This window comes from Lutra lutra, chromosome 10 (genome assembly GCF_902655055.1).
Source record: "Lutra lutra chromosome 10, mLutLut1.2, whole genome shotgun sequence".
NCBI lineage: Eukaryota > Metazoa > Chordata > Mammalia > Carnivora > Mustelidae > Lutra > Lutra lutra.
The window spans coordinates 32,167,966-32,186,773 of record NC_062287.1 but is presented as its reverse complement, the minus strand read 5'-3'; the positions used below and the strand labels follow the sequence as shown (position 1 = coordinate 32,186,773).

The window sequence follows — 18,808 nt, the reverse complement described above, 5'->3', positions numbered from 1 at the left end:
CATCTAGTTCACAGGCAGATTAATTTGAAGAGATTAACTACATGGAGGCTAAGATAATTATAAATGTAAATATATATAAATGTAATTATGAAACTCAAAACCACCTGATTTTTGTAGGAAATCCCTTATAAAATTATAAAGAGCATACATTTCAAATTGTTCTTATACCATTTATATTGTTAGTATAAATCATACCAACATTTCTATTTTTTCAAAGAAATCAACTAAAAAATGTCTAGCCAAAAGTTTCATGCTACATGAATTCATACAAATGGAAGTTTGAAGATTTATTACAGTGATTATATCTCAACAGAGATAAATATGTATTTTATGATTAGGATTTTTTTTTTCTGAAACAGGTGAGCCATAGGGACAAACCTCCAAAGCAGAAAATAAACCATTTCAGTTCTTTTGATAAATAGACAATATCCACTATTTCTATACGGTGCATGAAAATGTGACAAATAAATTACCTTCATTAAAGATTTGCATGAAGGATTAATGAGTATTAGTTAAGCCATAAAAGTACAAAGAACATTTATGAAAAATTACATTGAGCGTAAGAATTTGAGTGGGAGAGAATCTTGTTACAATAGTTTATCTTACCTGAAGATTCTCTACTGCACCTATATGATAAATGTAACTTAAAAGCAACCAAATTTCCACATTTAACATGCAAAATTTAGGCAAATCGCAACTCCACAGGGTTTTGTCCTCTGTGAGTTACTTACTAGAAGGGGGATAAATCATAAAACTCATCTTTGTTTCTGTTAATATTTATGCTGCAATAAGTCTTCAAATTAGCGCCATAAAATTTGCATAGCATTAAATTCAAAGAGGTAAAGATATCTTAAAAATTCACCATCAGTAAAAAATATTGAGTGTTTTGAATACTTACCTTATGAATTTTCTTTTTCTTTCAATACATAGAACTAAATTAAAATTTAGTTATTTTACTTGTGTGAAAATGACAAATACCTTTTGGATAGAAGATCGTATTTTACTGAATAGCACAGAAAAATGAGAATTTTTTTTTTTTTTAAATCAAGGTTTCCATTTTTTTCCCTTTGGAATATTACCCAAGATTAATGCTATCTACTCATCAAGCACTGCCATCTTGTGGACTCCTCTTGATTCTAGAAAATACTAGTTAATATAAAAATTATAAAATATGGGACTTTTGGGAGGTTAAATATTTGGAAAATTCTATAAATCTCAATATTAGAGATCCATGTTTGTAATCATGCAATAATATTGCTTTTACCCCCATGGACATCTGCATTTTAGGCACATTCTGCTGCTATTTTACAGCAGGTTTCTGTGCCAGCAAGATACATCCTTACCATGTTACATAATGAAGACTGGTGTGGCTCTCTGACAGTTTAATTAGGTTGTGACTCAATAAGAATATCTAGAAACCTGCTTTTGTCTGGTAAATGGAATTTAGGTACTGCTCTGTCACTATGGGGCATCAAGGTTTTAATTTGCAAAATTAGACCCCATATCATATATCGTTCAACCTAATAAGTACTTGAAACCCCTATTAACCATGTTTTCTTTTTTAATTCAAATAAAAATTGATGTTTAATAAGAATTCTTAATCAAATTTTGATTTCTGTATCTTAGTTTGCTCATGATAAAACTGAGTTACCTATCCTTGTAAGGAGTACATAAATTAATATATGTAGAGCACACTTTCTGGTACATACTAAGTGTTATACAAGTTTACTGGATGCTATTGGTGCCGAACCCAGATCTCCTTTACCTAGTTAATATGCCTATCCAGCAGCTGCCCCTTCTCCAGAGAATTTCCCTTATCCAGGAATTGTCTCCCTGCCCTTATGGCACCTCACCTACCTCAGTTAGCAGCCAATATCCAAAAGGCTGAATCTTTTTACCTTCCACTGCAGTATTCACCAATTCTGCAGTTAAATTTGTGTTCCAGAGTCACAGGTAGGATTAGTCTTAAACTAATCTCTGGCAGGAACCACATCCTTGCTTAGCTGATTTTTCCCCCTTACTGTTTCTTGCCTTTCTTAATTCCTTCTCCTGGGAACAACTCATCAAAAAATTACATTCAAGTAATCTTCTCAGATTCTGTTTCTACAAAACTGACCTTCACTGTTGTTATTATTATTACTAGGTGGTCTAATATTTTGATTTAATGAAAATGAATTTAAATTACCTTGGTTATGCCTAATGGATGGCTCATACAGTCCTCCAGTATTCTCCATGCATGTCTTTTCTTTACGGTAAACTCTTGATAAGCACATTGAGGTGATCTTCCCGAGCAAAATTCTAGAGTACATATATTCTGTTGTTGATTAAGAGCTGGGATTTCTGGGCTTTGACAGTGAATTGTGAAAAGTCTAGAGTGAATGCTTTTTAATGCAAAGTTCCAAGCCTAGGTTGAACTTGTGCCACTGACGAGCATACTGGTAAATAAATGCTGGTCCCTGACCTGATGGAGTTTACAACTCAATAAAAATAATTTAAAAAGCCCTTAGCAAAGCAAGAAATTTAGGTTGCCTTTTGAAAAGAGTTAGCAATGACCTTTTTATCTAGACACAGGGCTCTTGGGATTTAAAAACAAAAAGTCTGCTGCTATGTGAAGCATTCCACAGAGAAAGTAAAAATAGCTTACTGTCACCCACGTGGTGTAATTGCTTGAACTCTATGACTTGGAATTCACTTACTCAGATTCATTTGAGTTACAGATCATGAGAAAATGACAATTTACTACTGTTTCTATTACAAATAGTCTTTTCTTTATCTTTTATTTTGCTAAAGGTGTTTTGAGTTATATGCATATAAAATTTTATTTTGTCTTGGTGACATATTATAATGTTGAAGCAGAACTCTGCCACTTTTGACTCTAAATAATAAACTAATGAAAATACATGTCTCATAATTTTTTTGAAAAAAGGGGAATTACTACTTTGTTTTGTTCAACAAAGATAACTGAAATGTAGAGTAATAATACAACCTACCTTTGTATTGAAGCAATTTCATTTTTTTAAACATGACAAATGTTCTCTCATATTCTTGACATCGTTAAAAATGTCTTGATTCCCTAAGCACTAACCAAGTGTCAGGTAGACAGCTTTATTCTATTGTTATTCTAGGGATCTTTGCCTCTAGCTATGCTTTATAGGTGAAACTCTTGACACTTGTAGAAATTAAATCCAAATGTACAAGGTTAAAGGTGAATCTGCACTGTATCGCACCCTGCCTTACACCAGGTCATTTATCCTGACCTAACAGCTATTCTTACTGAATAGTTGCATTGAACACTCTCATTTAAGTGGCTTATCATAGTCCTCAGCGCAACATATAATTTAAAGCTTACTATCCCATTTTATGGATACTGAAACAGAGATTCAGAAAAATCAGAATGTAATAATTTAAGTGGCATAATATAATGATAAAATACAGGTTTAGAGTGAGTTGGACAAATTTGAATTTTTCCTCTGATATGTAATTAGTCTTAATTTTCTACTGTTTCCTTTACCTGTTTGAACCCCAGACTTTTGATAATGAAGATGATTATAACAATAATAATAACTCACTACATCTAGTTCTGTAGTACTAACCTTACACAAAATACCTCATTTAACCTACAATTTCCTCCATTTTATAGATGAGAAGAGTAAAACTTTAATAAAGTTGAATAACTTGCCCAAAGATGCATAGTCGATAGATCACACAGGCGTCTCTGAAATTCTGATCTTTGTGATTGTGAAGTCCATGGTCTAATTCACATGATTCTGCCTTCTAACAGAAGTGGGTGATGGGGTTGGTAGGGTTGGAAAACAATGTAAAGTGTGTCATTCGTAGTAAAGTCTAAAGTCCGTTCCTTTCCCAGTCCCTAGGAATATCCTAAGGAGTGTCTTGTATATAAATATTTATTGCTATTTAATTGTTGACACTTCCAGTTACCTTGATCTCAGTCCTCATCCTAAATCTATCAGCCAATATAATTTTTATATATGATCCATTTATAACTTAAACTGCTGAGTCAGCTTCCTCAACAAAATGTCAGTGATCATGTCCAAGCACAGGAAAAATGATTGACAATCATGGAGGCTTTAACTTGAGAGAGAAGTTGGACCACCTCAAAATTCAATGTCCCTTAAATTGTGCCTAATTTACTTGGTAGAATAAATCATAAAAAAAAAAACTTCATAGTAACTTTGTAAACATGACCTTTTGTCTTCTGTTCACAGACAATACATTCCAGACTGTTAAACTGCCTACATTATTTCTCAGTGTCTGTATTTAACCTCACTTCAAATGCTATCTTTGACTCATATTCTCAAAGCCAAATAAGTCTACTTTTTACTGAGATTTGAGTGCTATCGACTTACACACAATGCCTCTAATCCTCAACTGCAGTCTGATTTTGATCCCCATTCATTTATTAAAGTTGCCATTCACTGATATCCAATGTCAATCTTAAGTAACATTTCCCTTTATTTTATTGGGACTTTTTCCTTGTTTGACATTATTTAAATCTTATGGAAATCATTAAACCATTGGCACCTATACCACTGCATTTTCTTTATTCCTGTGTAATCTTTCTAACAGTCTCTTCTCTCTTGCCCTATTTAATACTTTCTTACATTTATTTAGATGTTTGTGCTTCCTGGAGTATCTCCTCACTATATCTACCCCTCTTGATTTGTCTCACCTACTTAATTGGATTCAATTATACCAATATACTGACAATTCTCAAATTTAAACTTCACCTCAGATTTCCTTTCCTGGACTTCAAACAAATATTTGTCAGCTGCTAGATCTACTTACCCAGATTTGCTTTGCAGACTTCCAACTTAAAAATGTGCTGAAAATGAAACAATAATCTTTCTCCCTAAACTAGTTTGACTTGGTGTATTTCCATTGAACCTCTTGGACCATCCTCTTCCCAGTCACTCAAGGAAGATATGGGTATTCCTGGACTAGTACTATTCGTCTCTTTCTTTGCCTTACCTCTAATATATTTCTTGGACCAACATCTTTCTTCCCATTTTTATGATAATGGTTCTGATTCAGATTTCTTCAGCCTTCACTTTTAGTATACAATACCATCTTATTGTTCTCTCCTGCAATTAAATCCAACCTTTGCAGAATCACCAGAATAACCTATTAATGTATGTATCTATATCAACCCTTTCTTGAAAAACATCCAGTGGTACCATATTACATATAAGATTGACCACAAGCTTCTTAATATAAGATACACACACCATGTTAATCTTTGTTTAATAATTTTGATTTGCCTCTAATCTCTCCAACCTCCTCTCTTAGCACTCCTTTTCTTGAAATTGTCAGTCCAATAACACAAAACTGTTTGTGGTTGTCCATTCATACCATCCAATCCTTGTGTGAATGAACATTCTCTTGGCCTTTTTATTCAAATATATGCTTGCCTTATCAATTTCTCTAATACCAGATATTATATCAAATTTTATTTGCCAAAATTTGGGGCACCTGGGTGGCTCAGTGTGTTAAGCCTCTGCCTTCAGCTCAGGTCATGATCTCAGGGTCCTGGGATCGAGCCCACATTTGGCTCTCTGCTCAGCGGGGAGCCTGCTTCCCTTCCTCTCCCTCTGCCTGCCTTTCTGCCTACTTGTGATCTCTCTCTGTCAAATAAATAAATAAAAATCTTTAAAAATTTTTTTAAAATAATTTTTATTTGCCAAAATTAAAATCCTAGTTTTACTCCACCCATATCTCCAAAGAACTGCTACAGACTACAGTCTGTCCGTTTTAGTAAAAGGAAATACATTCTTCTAGTTGCTCAGTGAATCAGGCCACAAACCTAAATCCTTGAGTACTCTTTTTCTCACATTTCATAATGAATCCCTCAGCAATTCCTGTCAACTCCCCAATCACATTTTTACCGGAAATAATACTGTCATTACCATCACTCTAATGAGAATCATTTCTTTCATGGATTTTTTGAAAATAGTCTCTTAGACTAGTGGGCATTATTCCTCCTGCTTCTCCTCTGCATGCCTACTTTGTCCTCACATTGTCTTTTCTCTACCCACTAGTCAGAACTTTTGAAAACATAAATCCACATGTTCTTCTCACCTCTATCACTTTCTCTCTTAACATGCTTTAGTTTTCTTCATAGCACTTATCACCACTTGACATACACTTGTGTGTTCCCGGTTTCTTCCCACTAAAATGAAAACTCCATGAGACCACAGACTTTCTTTTTCCCCCACTTAGGAAAATGCCTGATCTATTGTGACTCTCAACCAATACTTTTGCATAAATGAGTAAATGAATGTAGCGTAGGTGTCTCTTATTTCAGGTAGTTTTCACTGCTTAGCATGATTGCTTAAGTACCCCTCTCCCATGCCTTCTTTACAATAGAATACATATCTCCATTTCTTTATTCCATATTGAGTGATAGGCTTGGGTAAATCTCTCATTAGGTTGATCTTAGAGAATGAGAAACTATCTCTCTCATCTTTTTCATTTCAGTGGTATCATAGGGCCAATCATCCAACACACATTTAACACACTTTGGAATTGAATGGATGGATGGATGGGTGGATGGATGATGGATAAATGTTAAACAGCCTTTAGAAACATTTAAAATCTTCTTAGAATCATTAAGAACAATAGTCCTTTGAACATAAAATACTAAATTATATAGCTATCTGGATCAAATATATATGGCTTTGCAATACATCTAACACAGTAAATAATTTGCTATTTGAGATTTAACTGTTAGCAAAATAATCTGTATATTTCAACAATGAATTTTGTGTATTTTCAGAGATCATCTATAGCTGGGTATTTAATGAGTTCCCTTCCTTTGTGGTGGAGGACAGCCGGCGGTTCATTTCCCAGGAGACAGGCAATCTGTATATTTCTAAAGTCCAATCATCAGATGTTGGCAGCTATATTTGTCTGGTGAAAAACACAGTGACTAATGCTCGAGTACTTAGTCCTCCAACGCCACTCACTCTACGTAATGATGGTAAGTTGCATGGCCTGGATTAAAATGGTCAGCCACCTCAACTGTGAAAAATAAAGATGTATTTCTAAACATGTAAGCCTAATACAAATATTTTTTAATTGTCATATTTAAGCATTCTATGTTTTTAGTCTGAGATTATGTATACCTTAGAATAGAAATTTTGACATAGGAAAGTGATGATTTTTTGTTGAGAACTCTTAACCATAATACTATCTTAATCCCAAAGAAAGAGGGAAACTTTGAAAAGGTGAATTGTAATAAGGCCTTCAGTTTTTTCTTTGTTCTTTAGTGCCTCTATATAACATATGTGTATGAATTGCAAGCATTTTATAGGTTCACTTTTCATTACTTTTTTATGTTAGCTACCTTCAAACTGAATGTTCAGCTTTTAATACTTCATGGTATAGTTATAATTGTTATTAGTACTTTTCCAATAATAGAAGCAGTTGGAAATTTAAATTTTAAGTGCAATTCATGCAGAAATTATGATTCTATAATTATAGGTATTGCCATCTATCTAAAGTATCTTCAAATTTAAACACCTCATTTGTAGTTATAGACATTTATAGTTAAGCATTGCATTAAAGAAGTCAAGTGCTGTATTAAGAGTTGATATATGATATGTAGCTTGCTCTGTCATGCAATGAAAAATCCATGAAGGCATTATTAAGTGAGCTTGAGAATCCTGATTGATTCTCAAGCTTAAAAAATAATCTATTTCAACATTACTCTTTTACATGCTTAGATTTAGAATATATGCTGCTGCACTGTACACTGAGTTTCATCACAAGATTTTTGCTGACTATACAGTTTCTCATTTTATATATTTGACACATATCTACATGTACGCATATATAATATATATCCTATCTGGTAAAGAGTACACATACAATATCCAGTTTAGAAATAAAGAAGCCAATATTAGACACATGAAGGGACCTGCCAAAGGTCACATAGCTAGGTAATACCATGGAGGAATAGCTAGGAAAGAAGAATGAAAATTGGGAAACCAATTCAAACTATTGAAAATCGCCAGCTGGGAGATGATGAGGGATAGAATGAAAACAGTGGTAATTGCGTTGGAGAGCAGGAAATATGAGGGATATTGAAGAGGTAGAATTACTAGATTTTAATAATTAAATATCAGACTCTAGGAGGAAGTTTTGACACAGTTCATGAACTGTGTGAAGATTCTCTTCAAAAGAAGAGATAACACAGATAAAGAAAGGGATTGAGGATTTGGTAAATGTGAGGAATTCAATTCTTAAGATAATGAGATGGAGTTTTCTTGGGAAATCCATGTGGAAATATGTGGTAAGTATTTAGATATATATGTCTAATATATATAGAAGAGTGCTAGGCTAAAGAAAGATATTTAAAATTCATCATTGTGTATTCCCTCACTGTAGTTAAAGCTATGACTGTGAATATATGGTGTCAACATCAAGATTATATGAAAATGTCCATAGGGTGAAAAGAAAAATGGAACTAGATATGATTTTTAAAATTTACCTAGTTAAAAGCTTAGAATTAAGGGGATTTTCTATAGACCATTGCCATAATGTTTCTAAGCATCTTCTCAGTAATTCCTTAAGAATTTAAATACCCTTACCTAAAATTGTAAAAATTTGCTGACTAGCAAATAAATATTTCCATTAACACTATCCATTTATGTAAGAATGTACACTTGGATAGTGGCTGAGGTTGACAAGGGCTGTCTTATTTTCACAAAATTGGTCTAAACATTACACTGACCATCATGAGAGAAAGTAGCACATGTATAAATCAGAATCCGAAAACAGATACTAGTTTCACTAGTACTTTAAAAGTTCAGTACCCAGGCCCAGATGTATTCCTTAACTTTATCTTTTGTCTTCCATGGTCCAACATTTCAAGAATAATATAAAAGAATTTTTATTATTATTTAAACTCCTTTGCCCCTCTGTCTTCCATTGCTATTGTTTGGGAAAACTTCCAATGAATTCAATTATGCCCTTAATCTGTGACTGCTTTGAGAATCTGAGAGCTGCGACAGAATTACACCCACAATTGATTCATGATTGCCAAATTCAAATGGGCCTTCAGGAGTGTCTCTCACTCTTATTAAGTTTCTGTGGATGACTAACTTCCCAAAGAAGCATCTCTGCTTTCCTTAAACTGGACTGCCCCATCACCAGCATGTCACAAAAACTGTATGTTATTAAATTCATCTTCCTACTAACAAAATTAAATCTAACTACATCTCCATTCATGCTGTTTCTTCTCACAAACTATTTCAGTAGAATTGTTATACTGTCCCTCCACCTAATAGCACCAATCCCTCCATTCTTAACTCTTTCCTTTGGCCTTTACAGTACATTACACTGTTTTATATATATATCTAGTACTATTCCATTAAACCAATATTTTTTATACTAACTGAATTTACTGATGCAGTTGACATTGTTGACTACTTTTTTTCTGGTGATAAATATTTGTATTTTAAAAAATCATTTGAGCAGTACTACATGAAAGACTTAATAAAGCCAATAAAAAGTAAAATGAACTGTTATATTAAGGTTAGTATTTAAATTAAAAAGAAACAGTTGGGAAATATTTTCTGAATTGCAATTATATCATTTAGTGACAGTTTTATTTAAAATTTTATAAGAGGAGTTTGAAAATTCACATGTCTTCTTTCTGTGAATGATCTAGGGTTATTGTTTCCTTTGTGGATTACTTTTTCCTTCACCCTTTCTACACTACATTTATGTCCTTTTGTCTGCTACTTTTACTGTTACACTTTTACAAGTGTTCTAAACTTTTCCATGGAATAACTGTAAGGGCTGAAAATTAAATTTACAAATTATTATTATGTAATTATCACCAAATATCATATTGTTACAGGTTTTTAACCTATTCTTAGATGTGTGTGCTGTACTAGATGTGTTTTTAATAAGTGAAATTTTGAATATAACAAGGAAAATTAGGCTAGGCTTTGATACACATTCAAAGTGTTATCAAAGATTTTGATACACTTTGAATGTGGGTTTTCTTTTTTTCAAAGATTTTATTTATTTATTTGACACAGAGAGAGAGCACAAGCAGAGGGAGTGGCAGGCAGAGGGCGTGGGAGAAGCAGGCTCCCCACTGAGCGGAGAGCCAGATGGATGTGGGGGCTCAATCCCAGGACCCTGGGATCATGACCTGAGCCAGAGGCAGATGCTTAACTGACTGAACCACCTAAGCACCCTCATTTTTCTTTTTTTAAATATTGAATGTAGATTTTCCTTAAAATTCCAGATACAATTAATAATATTGTTGAAATATAAATATGAGTCATCACAAAACAAATGGTAAATGAAACCATCAGTATGGTTAAGAAAGTCCATGAGAAAAGTATGCTATAAAGAGACATGAACTGAAGACCAAATCTTGCATAATCCAAATTGCTTTGGAAGAGTAAAGAATAAAAATCCTACAAAAGATAATGAGAAGTCAGAGAAGTAACAGGAAAAACAGAAGTGTAGTATCAAGAAAGCCAGTGAAAATGAGTATTTGAACAAGATGTGAACATACAGCTCAGAATGGTGACTTGGTACATGTATCTGTTGCCTGTTCCCTTTCTGAGACCTTACAAGAAATCCGTATTTTTAATGAGAATGCTGGAGAGAAAGTATTACATTAACAAATAAGACATTTTGATACATTTCTGGGAAAATAAGGAAGGATGTGAATTAAAAGAGAAAATAGATGGAGAAGACTGAAACTTAAAGTTTAAAGGATCTAAAGAAGGGACCAAGGACCATGTGCCTAGTGGAAGCCTAGGAAAAGCTTTGAAATCAAAGTTAGTTTTGGAGGGGGGCATAAGAGTGAACAAAGAGGGATTAAAATATGTATAAAGAACAACTGTTTCAATGCAATATTGGAATCCCCCTCCTTCCCTATACCTACATGCAAAAAGAGCAAAGGACAGATCTCTTAATAATATAAGTGAACTTTTCATGGAAGGTTGAAGTAGTTACTATGATAATGATGTACAGTATAAAATCTTCTTATTCTGGCATTTGAGTTTCTGCAGCCTGAAAACCAGTTCCATGCCCTCACATCAAAGCAGAGCTGTCAACACACTTCAACTAGATATCCCCCACCCCTACCTCAGAAGGAAACTAATTGTATAGTTAACTCTCACCAACTTTCAAGCTTCTCAAACTTTACATTTATGCAATCTAAGAGTTTTTATTAAAAAATTACTGAGCTTTCTGAATGGTTATAGAATTCATACCAGAATAATGTGTAAAAAATAGGAAACTTTTAATATTACTCCAAGAGAGGCACAGATTAGACTGAAATCATTTTTTTTTTAAATCATTTTTTAATTCAAAACTTTCATATCACTATTTGATCTCTCCTCAAAAAGAAAGTAATTGAAAAGTATATTCAAAAGAAGGACATATTCCTGAATGTTTTCCCAAGTAGGTGGCATATATTAAACACTTATTCTGAAAATAAAAATAGAATACAATTGTGGATGGATCCATTTATTGTAGCACGGTCAGCTGCAATTCCTGCTGGGTTTTACAAACCTCTCTATGCAGAGACAGGCATTGTAATGGATATTTCTGCAAACTTGGCAAACACCTCTGCAGGGGTTTGAATATAAAAATTACGTTTAATCTGCTGTGACCATACAGTTAGTTATGAAAATCATTTCAAGAACATTGCATTTTAACACTTCTCTGGAAAAAGAAAAAGTAGACCTTTCTAAAAATAATAGAAGCTATATACATAGGCACAGTATTTCCTTTCAAGTACAACTATAATTTTACTTTATAAAATGTATTATTGTAGAATGTATGGTCTTAGCTAGGTTTTTCCTAAAGCTTCCTAAAGCTTGAAACAAAATTTGCTTTTAGGTAGTTAATTAGAATGTATCCCTGAGAGGAGTGAGGGATGGGTTGGACATGAAGCATGAAATAATGTAAAGGGAAGTTGCATTATGGAGATGACCACTTCTATAGGCCACTGGAGCTTGATCCCACAGGACCAGAGCCTTATGAAATGCACTCAGAGCAGTCTTCTTGGTGGACACATCATTGACCTTCCATCTTCCAGTCCCTGAGAGTGGCACCAAAAGCAGTTAACTCTGCACTTGCACTGCTGTCCTCAAGCTGCAACTCTCTGAAACTTGTTGCTCCTGCACAGACTGGTTACAGTAGAAGTTGAGTGATCTTGCCAAGATTATTTGAACTGGCATGTAATAGGGGTCTAAAACATAGATGTGAAGCTTTAGATCTGAAGTGCATGAATGAAGTGATCAGTTTCCCTCTGTTGACCCTGTGTGAACTCATCCTCACACATTCACAAATGTATATCTCATACCAACTATGTGTTATATAATTTGTGAGGTACTAAGGATTTAATGGAGGACAAAACAAATACAGTAATAATTCTCTTTTAGTTACAAGGGAGGATATTACCTTAAATACTGAATGTAACTTGCATCCTAAGATCTGCTTGTTTTCACTGAGTGCCCCCGAGGCCAGTGTCATATTATCATTTCATTAAAACCAAAACAAACAAAGCTTTTATGAGTAATACCAATTTTTGCTAATAGTTTGGAGGATAATTAGTGAAGTTCTAGCTTCCATATAACACAGTAAAATTTATTGAACACTCCCCTTTAAACCACATCTTTCTTTTGCCAAATTTTTATTCCTCCAGCTGCCACATCTCTCCCTCAAAACATTTCTACCTCTCCCAAAGCACTGTTGCCTCTAGTTTCCCTTCAGGGTCTAGCTAACTCTCTCTTAATTATGACTATTTCATACTTTTATTTCTCCTTTCATCTGTGTCCCCAGTCCAATTTTGAAGATTTTTTTAGCTAATTTTATTTTTGTGTAATCAACATTTGTTTAGTTACTACACATGTAAGACATTGTTCTAAACACTTTATAAGTGTTAAAGGATGTGTTAAAGTATCCTTTAACACATAAAATATATAAAAGCAAATGTTAACTAAATGTTTTTACTGATATCATACAAGATATTAAACACATTTCTAGGGATAAAGAAAATAACCATATTCTGATAATAAGTTTAAATCTTTGAGAAGATATAGCAAAGCATCTTCTTTACTATCCATTATGTACAGGACCAGGCTACTCATTTCTCTTCCAGTACAGATGGGATCTTTTCTAATAAGATATCCTTCCTTCCTAAGGTAGAATTCTCTCAGCCACCTTCTCTAGGGCTATAATGGCTCCACAATGGTAGAGAGAGAATAATAAAAAGAAGAAAGAAAGAGAGAAAGAAAGAAGGAAAGAAAGAAAGAAAGAAAGAAAGAAAGAAAGAAAGAAAGGAAGGAGGGAGGAAGGAAGGAAAAGAAAAAAAGAAGAAACAAAAGAGAAAGAAGAAAGAATGAATGAATGAACTAAAGAAAGAAAGGCAGGGAGGGAGGGAGGAAGAAATGGATGGAGGAAGGGAGGGAGGGAGGGAGGAAGGAGGGAAGAAGGAAAGAATAGTGAGAGAAAGAACAAATGAATTGATCCATGACCCTTTTCCCATCTTTGGAGTTGGAGAGTGCAGTAGGGGGAAGAATAATTGAAGAAATAACATGAGAAAGTGAGTAGGAATGGATTCAGAGTGCTTACAGAAAGATTGACCTTTGTTAGAAAATTTGTCACTTGTCACAGTGAGAAGAAAAGTAAAAAGATTATAGAAGCAGATAACCTACTATTTGTTGGTGGGAAATCTGATGACTTTTTTATTGAAGTACAATTAATATACAGTGTTATATTAGTTTCAGGGTATAATATAATGATTCAAAAATTCTATACATTTCTCAGTATTTATCAAAACAAGTGTACTCAATCTTTATTTTTTCACCCATTCCTACCTACATCTTTTTTTTTTTTTTTAAATGAGCTACAGGCAAAGTCATCAGTTGAGAATTTATGTGTGGGCAATAGGTTTATTTTTAAGACAAGAATTGTGTCAACAAGGAAATTATACACAGCTCCATTAATTTACTACTGAATAATTAAGATCCTATGAGCAATGGAAGGATAAAAAAATGGCATTCCCTTGAAGATTGTGGTAGGCTAATTCTAATTCCTAGAAACTTTAAATGTTACTTTTATGGTAAAAGGACTTTGTAGATGTGACTAAATTAAGGAACTTGATATGGAGATATTACCCTTGATTAGCCTGGATCACTCTAGATGATTAGTGTCAGCCCTAAATGTAGTTGCAGATGTTCTCATAAGAGGGAAACAAAGGGAGATTTGAGCACAGAAGCGGTAAGGACAATGTGATGATGGAAGCAGAGAATAGAGAGATGTGCTTTGAAGATGGAGGAGGGGTCAGGAGCTATAAAAGAAATATAGCTCTAGAAGCCAGAAAAGGCAAGGAAATGGATTTTCTCTAGAGCCTCCATAGGGAAGGTAGTCCAGCCTTCAAGAGGGACCACCTTAATTTAGGCCAAATGAAATTTTAATCTTCAGATTTTAAACTTCTGAGCTCCAGAATTTAAAAGACTGTGTTAACTTTAAACTACCAAGTATTTTGTTAAGACAATCATGGAAAACTAATACAAAGAGCAAACAGAAAACTAGAGAAAAGTATTTTTATTTGTCCTGTGTAATATTTGTGGTTCCTGAAGCAGTATGTGAGAGCTGTCTTATTCCTGTTTGCAAGAGTTGATGGTATACCTCTCTTCACTTCTTGGTAGCTTGATATTTTTGTTCAGAATTTTCGACTTAAGGATAGTTCCTAGGGGACTTGGAAAGCTTGTGAGAAGAGCACTCCTACTCTGGTATATTTATCTATGTGAAGGAAACTGAATAATATTAAGGCTTTATGTCAAATTCTGTAGGAATATAGAAACTTATTTGGCTTTTGTTAATCTTTTATTTTGCTGTATGTCCCTCTGGAAAGCTTATCATCTTGATAATCTTGATGAAATAAGAATATCAAGAAAATAAGAACATCAAGAAATCATTGGATAATTTCTGTAAAATGAATATTTGTTTTGCTCAGACAATCAGTCTGGGCTTGCTTGGACAATCTTGACAATCAGTCTTTGCATAAAATTCTATTTCTCCTCAAACAGACTTATAAAAACAATTTGAACTTTTATTTGTAGAAATAAGAATTTTTATCAAGAAAAACAATGTTCATCATTTAATTAACCCTCTTAATATGTCTTAGAAACTTTGAAGAAATATTTAATAAGTACTTACAAATAATAAGATACAATTGTTAAATAGGTATCTAACTTGGGCTTTTTACTGATTTCCTTGTAATTGTAATTCAGGAAATAAGATACCAAAGGATGTAATATTTTGATATTTAGCACTGTAATTTATACTTAGCATTGAGAATGTATCATTCTCAATATAAGAAAGGAAGGTGAACTTTGAGGTTTTTATTTTTTTGTAAGAGTGGAAGATAATGTTCAGTTGTATTAATCTGACTTCCTTTTCCATTGTCATGGTGTTCTACAATGTCTCAATTGTTACACTTTCTTTATTTAATAACCTGAAATCTGCATTGATTCTCACCACACCACTCAATGTGTCTTCTCAAAATTGGTCATCTATCTGTTAGTCAAATAGATCAGGGTTTTCTCAGCCTTCATCATTCTTGACCTCTTTGTGGTTTATGTTTAAACCTGAAAATATTTTTTTTTTCTTAACTTAACTGGCAGTAGACTCTCCCAAAGAGTTTCATCTACACCTTAAACTATCTCTTCTCAATCTACTCCCTAAATAAATCACTCCATGGAATTCTCTGTCTACCTGTGTCCATTCACCCATTTGTCTGCCTCGTTTATACTTGGCATTGTTTTAGAAAAGATTTAAGGAGCATTAATCTTGTAAATACAGATATTCCTCCAAGATTCTACTCCTAGTTGCACCTTTATTTCTATTTTTTTTTCTTTAATGAGCACTTCTATTTCTCTGTTTCCAATTTAGAATTTTCCCACAAAGATTTCTCTAGCTGTGTTGTTAGTAAGATCACTTTTCTCCTAGACATCTCATATAAATATATCTGGGTCAATAAAATCCTCCAAACCTCACGACCACATAAATAAAATTCAGGAGTTTGGCAAGCTCTGTGAATTCTACATCTGTGATGTTATTCTCATTCATCTTCTTCTTTCAACTTCTAATTATAATAGTCTTTATTTCTTGCATAGAGCAGTGGCTTTCAACCACCTTTTTCTACAATTCACATAAGGTGAATAATATTTCTCTCCAAAACTCACTTTCAAAAGGATTGCCACAGTTTAGACTATGGAATGAAAGAGAGACTGCAGGTGCAATGCCTGTACACTAGCTGTTATACCACCTCCTTTATCATCAATCAAAAAAGCTTACAGGAAGCGGGCTCATGAGAGTAGCATCACTTCAGAGATTTAAACTAGAATCTATTTCGATTAATTTTGTTTAAAGTAAATCGGTCAGAAAGTCGGGTTTGATTTACTACGTATGTTATTATCCTTAGACAAGAGACTTAACCTGTCTGCAGTTCAGTTTATTCTTCTGAATATGGGATAGCATGGATACTTGTCTAATGGGATTATTGTGAGGAGTAGTGCATTAATATGTGTAAAGCAATTAGAAAAGTGCCTATTACATACTAAGCATTAGTAAAAGCTAGTTATTAACACAGTATTTATCACAAAATCCCCACTGTATTTCACTAGTGTGTGGGTCATTGCTGATAGGAAATACTTTCCTGGTTCCATTACTGTAGAGTTTATTGTTGCTGTTCTCTACTGTTTAAATTCAAACTCTTCTGTGTAGAACTGATGTTTTAATATAGTTTTGTTTTGTTTTGTTTTGTTTTGTTTTGTTTTGTTTTGTGGGAGGAGTAGCAGTGGGAGACGTTTTATATTTTATCACTTGCTTTCTTCATTCTATCATTCTATATTCTTCATTTAAAATCTGCTTCATTATAATCTAAAATTTAAAATTAAAATTTTCTGACTCTATCCCTTTTGTGTTCTGTCTTCCCGAGAAGCCCTCTTAACTCCTACTTCTGTCTGCAAGTATTTGAATGACTAACTAGCTCATACAGCTAGCTAGTTACAATAAGTAGGAATAGAATCTACTAAATAATAAGGATAGTTTGAACTTTATTCTAAAAGTATGTCCTTATGTTTGAACATATTGAAAATCATCTGCCACTTTCATAATACCCACCCACACAACCTTATGATATCTTCATGGAAATTGTATTTTCCAGCTTGCTATTTCCCTTTTCCATTTGCTTTGCATGTAGTAATGCATTTAATCCTCACAATAACCCTCTGAGACAAGTATCCATGCTATCTCCATTACCCCAAAGTTTTGAAATTTTATTATACCCATATTAAAATATTCTACAAAATAATCAATAAATGCCAGCTCTAATTTGACTCCTGAGGACTTTTCCATTTCACCAACATATTGCTTCCAATATCTAAGGTATTTCAGTAACCATGACAAAACATTACTCGTGTACATTATTTAAGTCATTATGCAACATTATTTGCAATAGTCAAAATATGGAAGCAACGTAAGTGTTCATCAATAGATGAATAGATAAAGAAGATGCAGTACATATAGACAATGAAATATTACTATTCAGCCATAAAAAAATAATGAAATCTTGCTATTCACAGCAACATGGATGGATCTAGAGGGTATTATTGTTAAGTAAAATAAGTCAGACAAAGAAAGACCAATACCATAAAATTTCAATTCTGGAATCTGAAAAATAAAACAAACAAATAAAACAAACAGAAACAGATTCATAAATACAGAGAACAAACTGATAGTTGTCAGAGAGAAGGATAAGCAAAATATGTGAGGGGATTAAGAGGCACAAACTCCTGATTATATAATAAATACATCACAAGAAAGAAAATTACAGTATAAAAATATAGTTAATGATATATTAATAACTTTGGGAGAAGATAGTAACTACATATATCATGATGAGCATTTTGTAAAGTGTATAATTGTTGGATCACTATGTTCTAAAGCTGAAACTAATATAAATTGTATGACAAGTATACATCAATTAAAAATAAAAATAATAAAATAACATTTAATAATAAAATTTCTCAAAACCTTTTGGAAATCTATAAACTTGCACCTAATAAGCCAAAGTTTAATAGTGTGATCCTCAAATACTTGCATGAGAATAGTCATGGGTGCTTATAAAAAATTAAAATGTTGGGCACACCCAAGATCTAACCAATCAGAATTTCTGAAGTAGTCCTAGAAATCAGTATTTTTATCTCCAGAAATGCATAATGAACAAATTACCAATAAACACTTCATTGTTAAGACACAAGGAGTGTTTTCACTCTCCTCCTTCCCCAAATGATCCCAGCAGCCCTCTCCCAACTGAAAGTACTAGGAAGTTTTAAACCCAAAGGATCTTTCTCCCTGAACTGGAAAAGCACTTCTTCAGGTATAGTGAGTCAGCAGGTCCTTCCCAAACCACACCAGCTAGCAGAATGTGCACTGTCTTTAAAAATGTTTACAGGCCTCCAAATACTTCAGGAAACTTCTAAAAAAAATTAAAGTCCTAGACATACTCTTTCCCTGGAAGGTCTCAGGAGAACCTGGGTCTTCAAATGCACTACTAGGACTCCATTAGTAGAGTCACTGTTCCAGGTATTCCTTCAAAAAGGATTGGAAAAAAGAAATAATTTAATATATGTGTCCAAATTGTCCTTGCCCTGCAAATCCAAGGAATCTGCATTTTCTATAGCACTTTCCAGATATTTCATATTCTATGCAATTACAATTGGGAACCCTCTGCCCACTGTAC

The 18,808-nt window shown here is 33.5% G+C and overlaps 1 protein-coding gene across 1 annotated transcript in view; it reads left to right on the top strand.

Moving 5' to 3' along the window:
* Positions 1-18,808, top strand: part of CNTN5 (contactin 5) — a 1,378,753-nt gene that overhangs the window by 978,285 nt on the left and 381,660 nt on the right. The window contains exon 9 of the mRNA XM_047692818.1: positions 6,794-6,997. Within this exon, the coding sequence (XP_047548774.1) occupies positions 6,794-6,997 (204 nt within the window). The remainder of the gene's footprint in view (positions 1-6,793; positions 6,998-18,808) is intronic.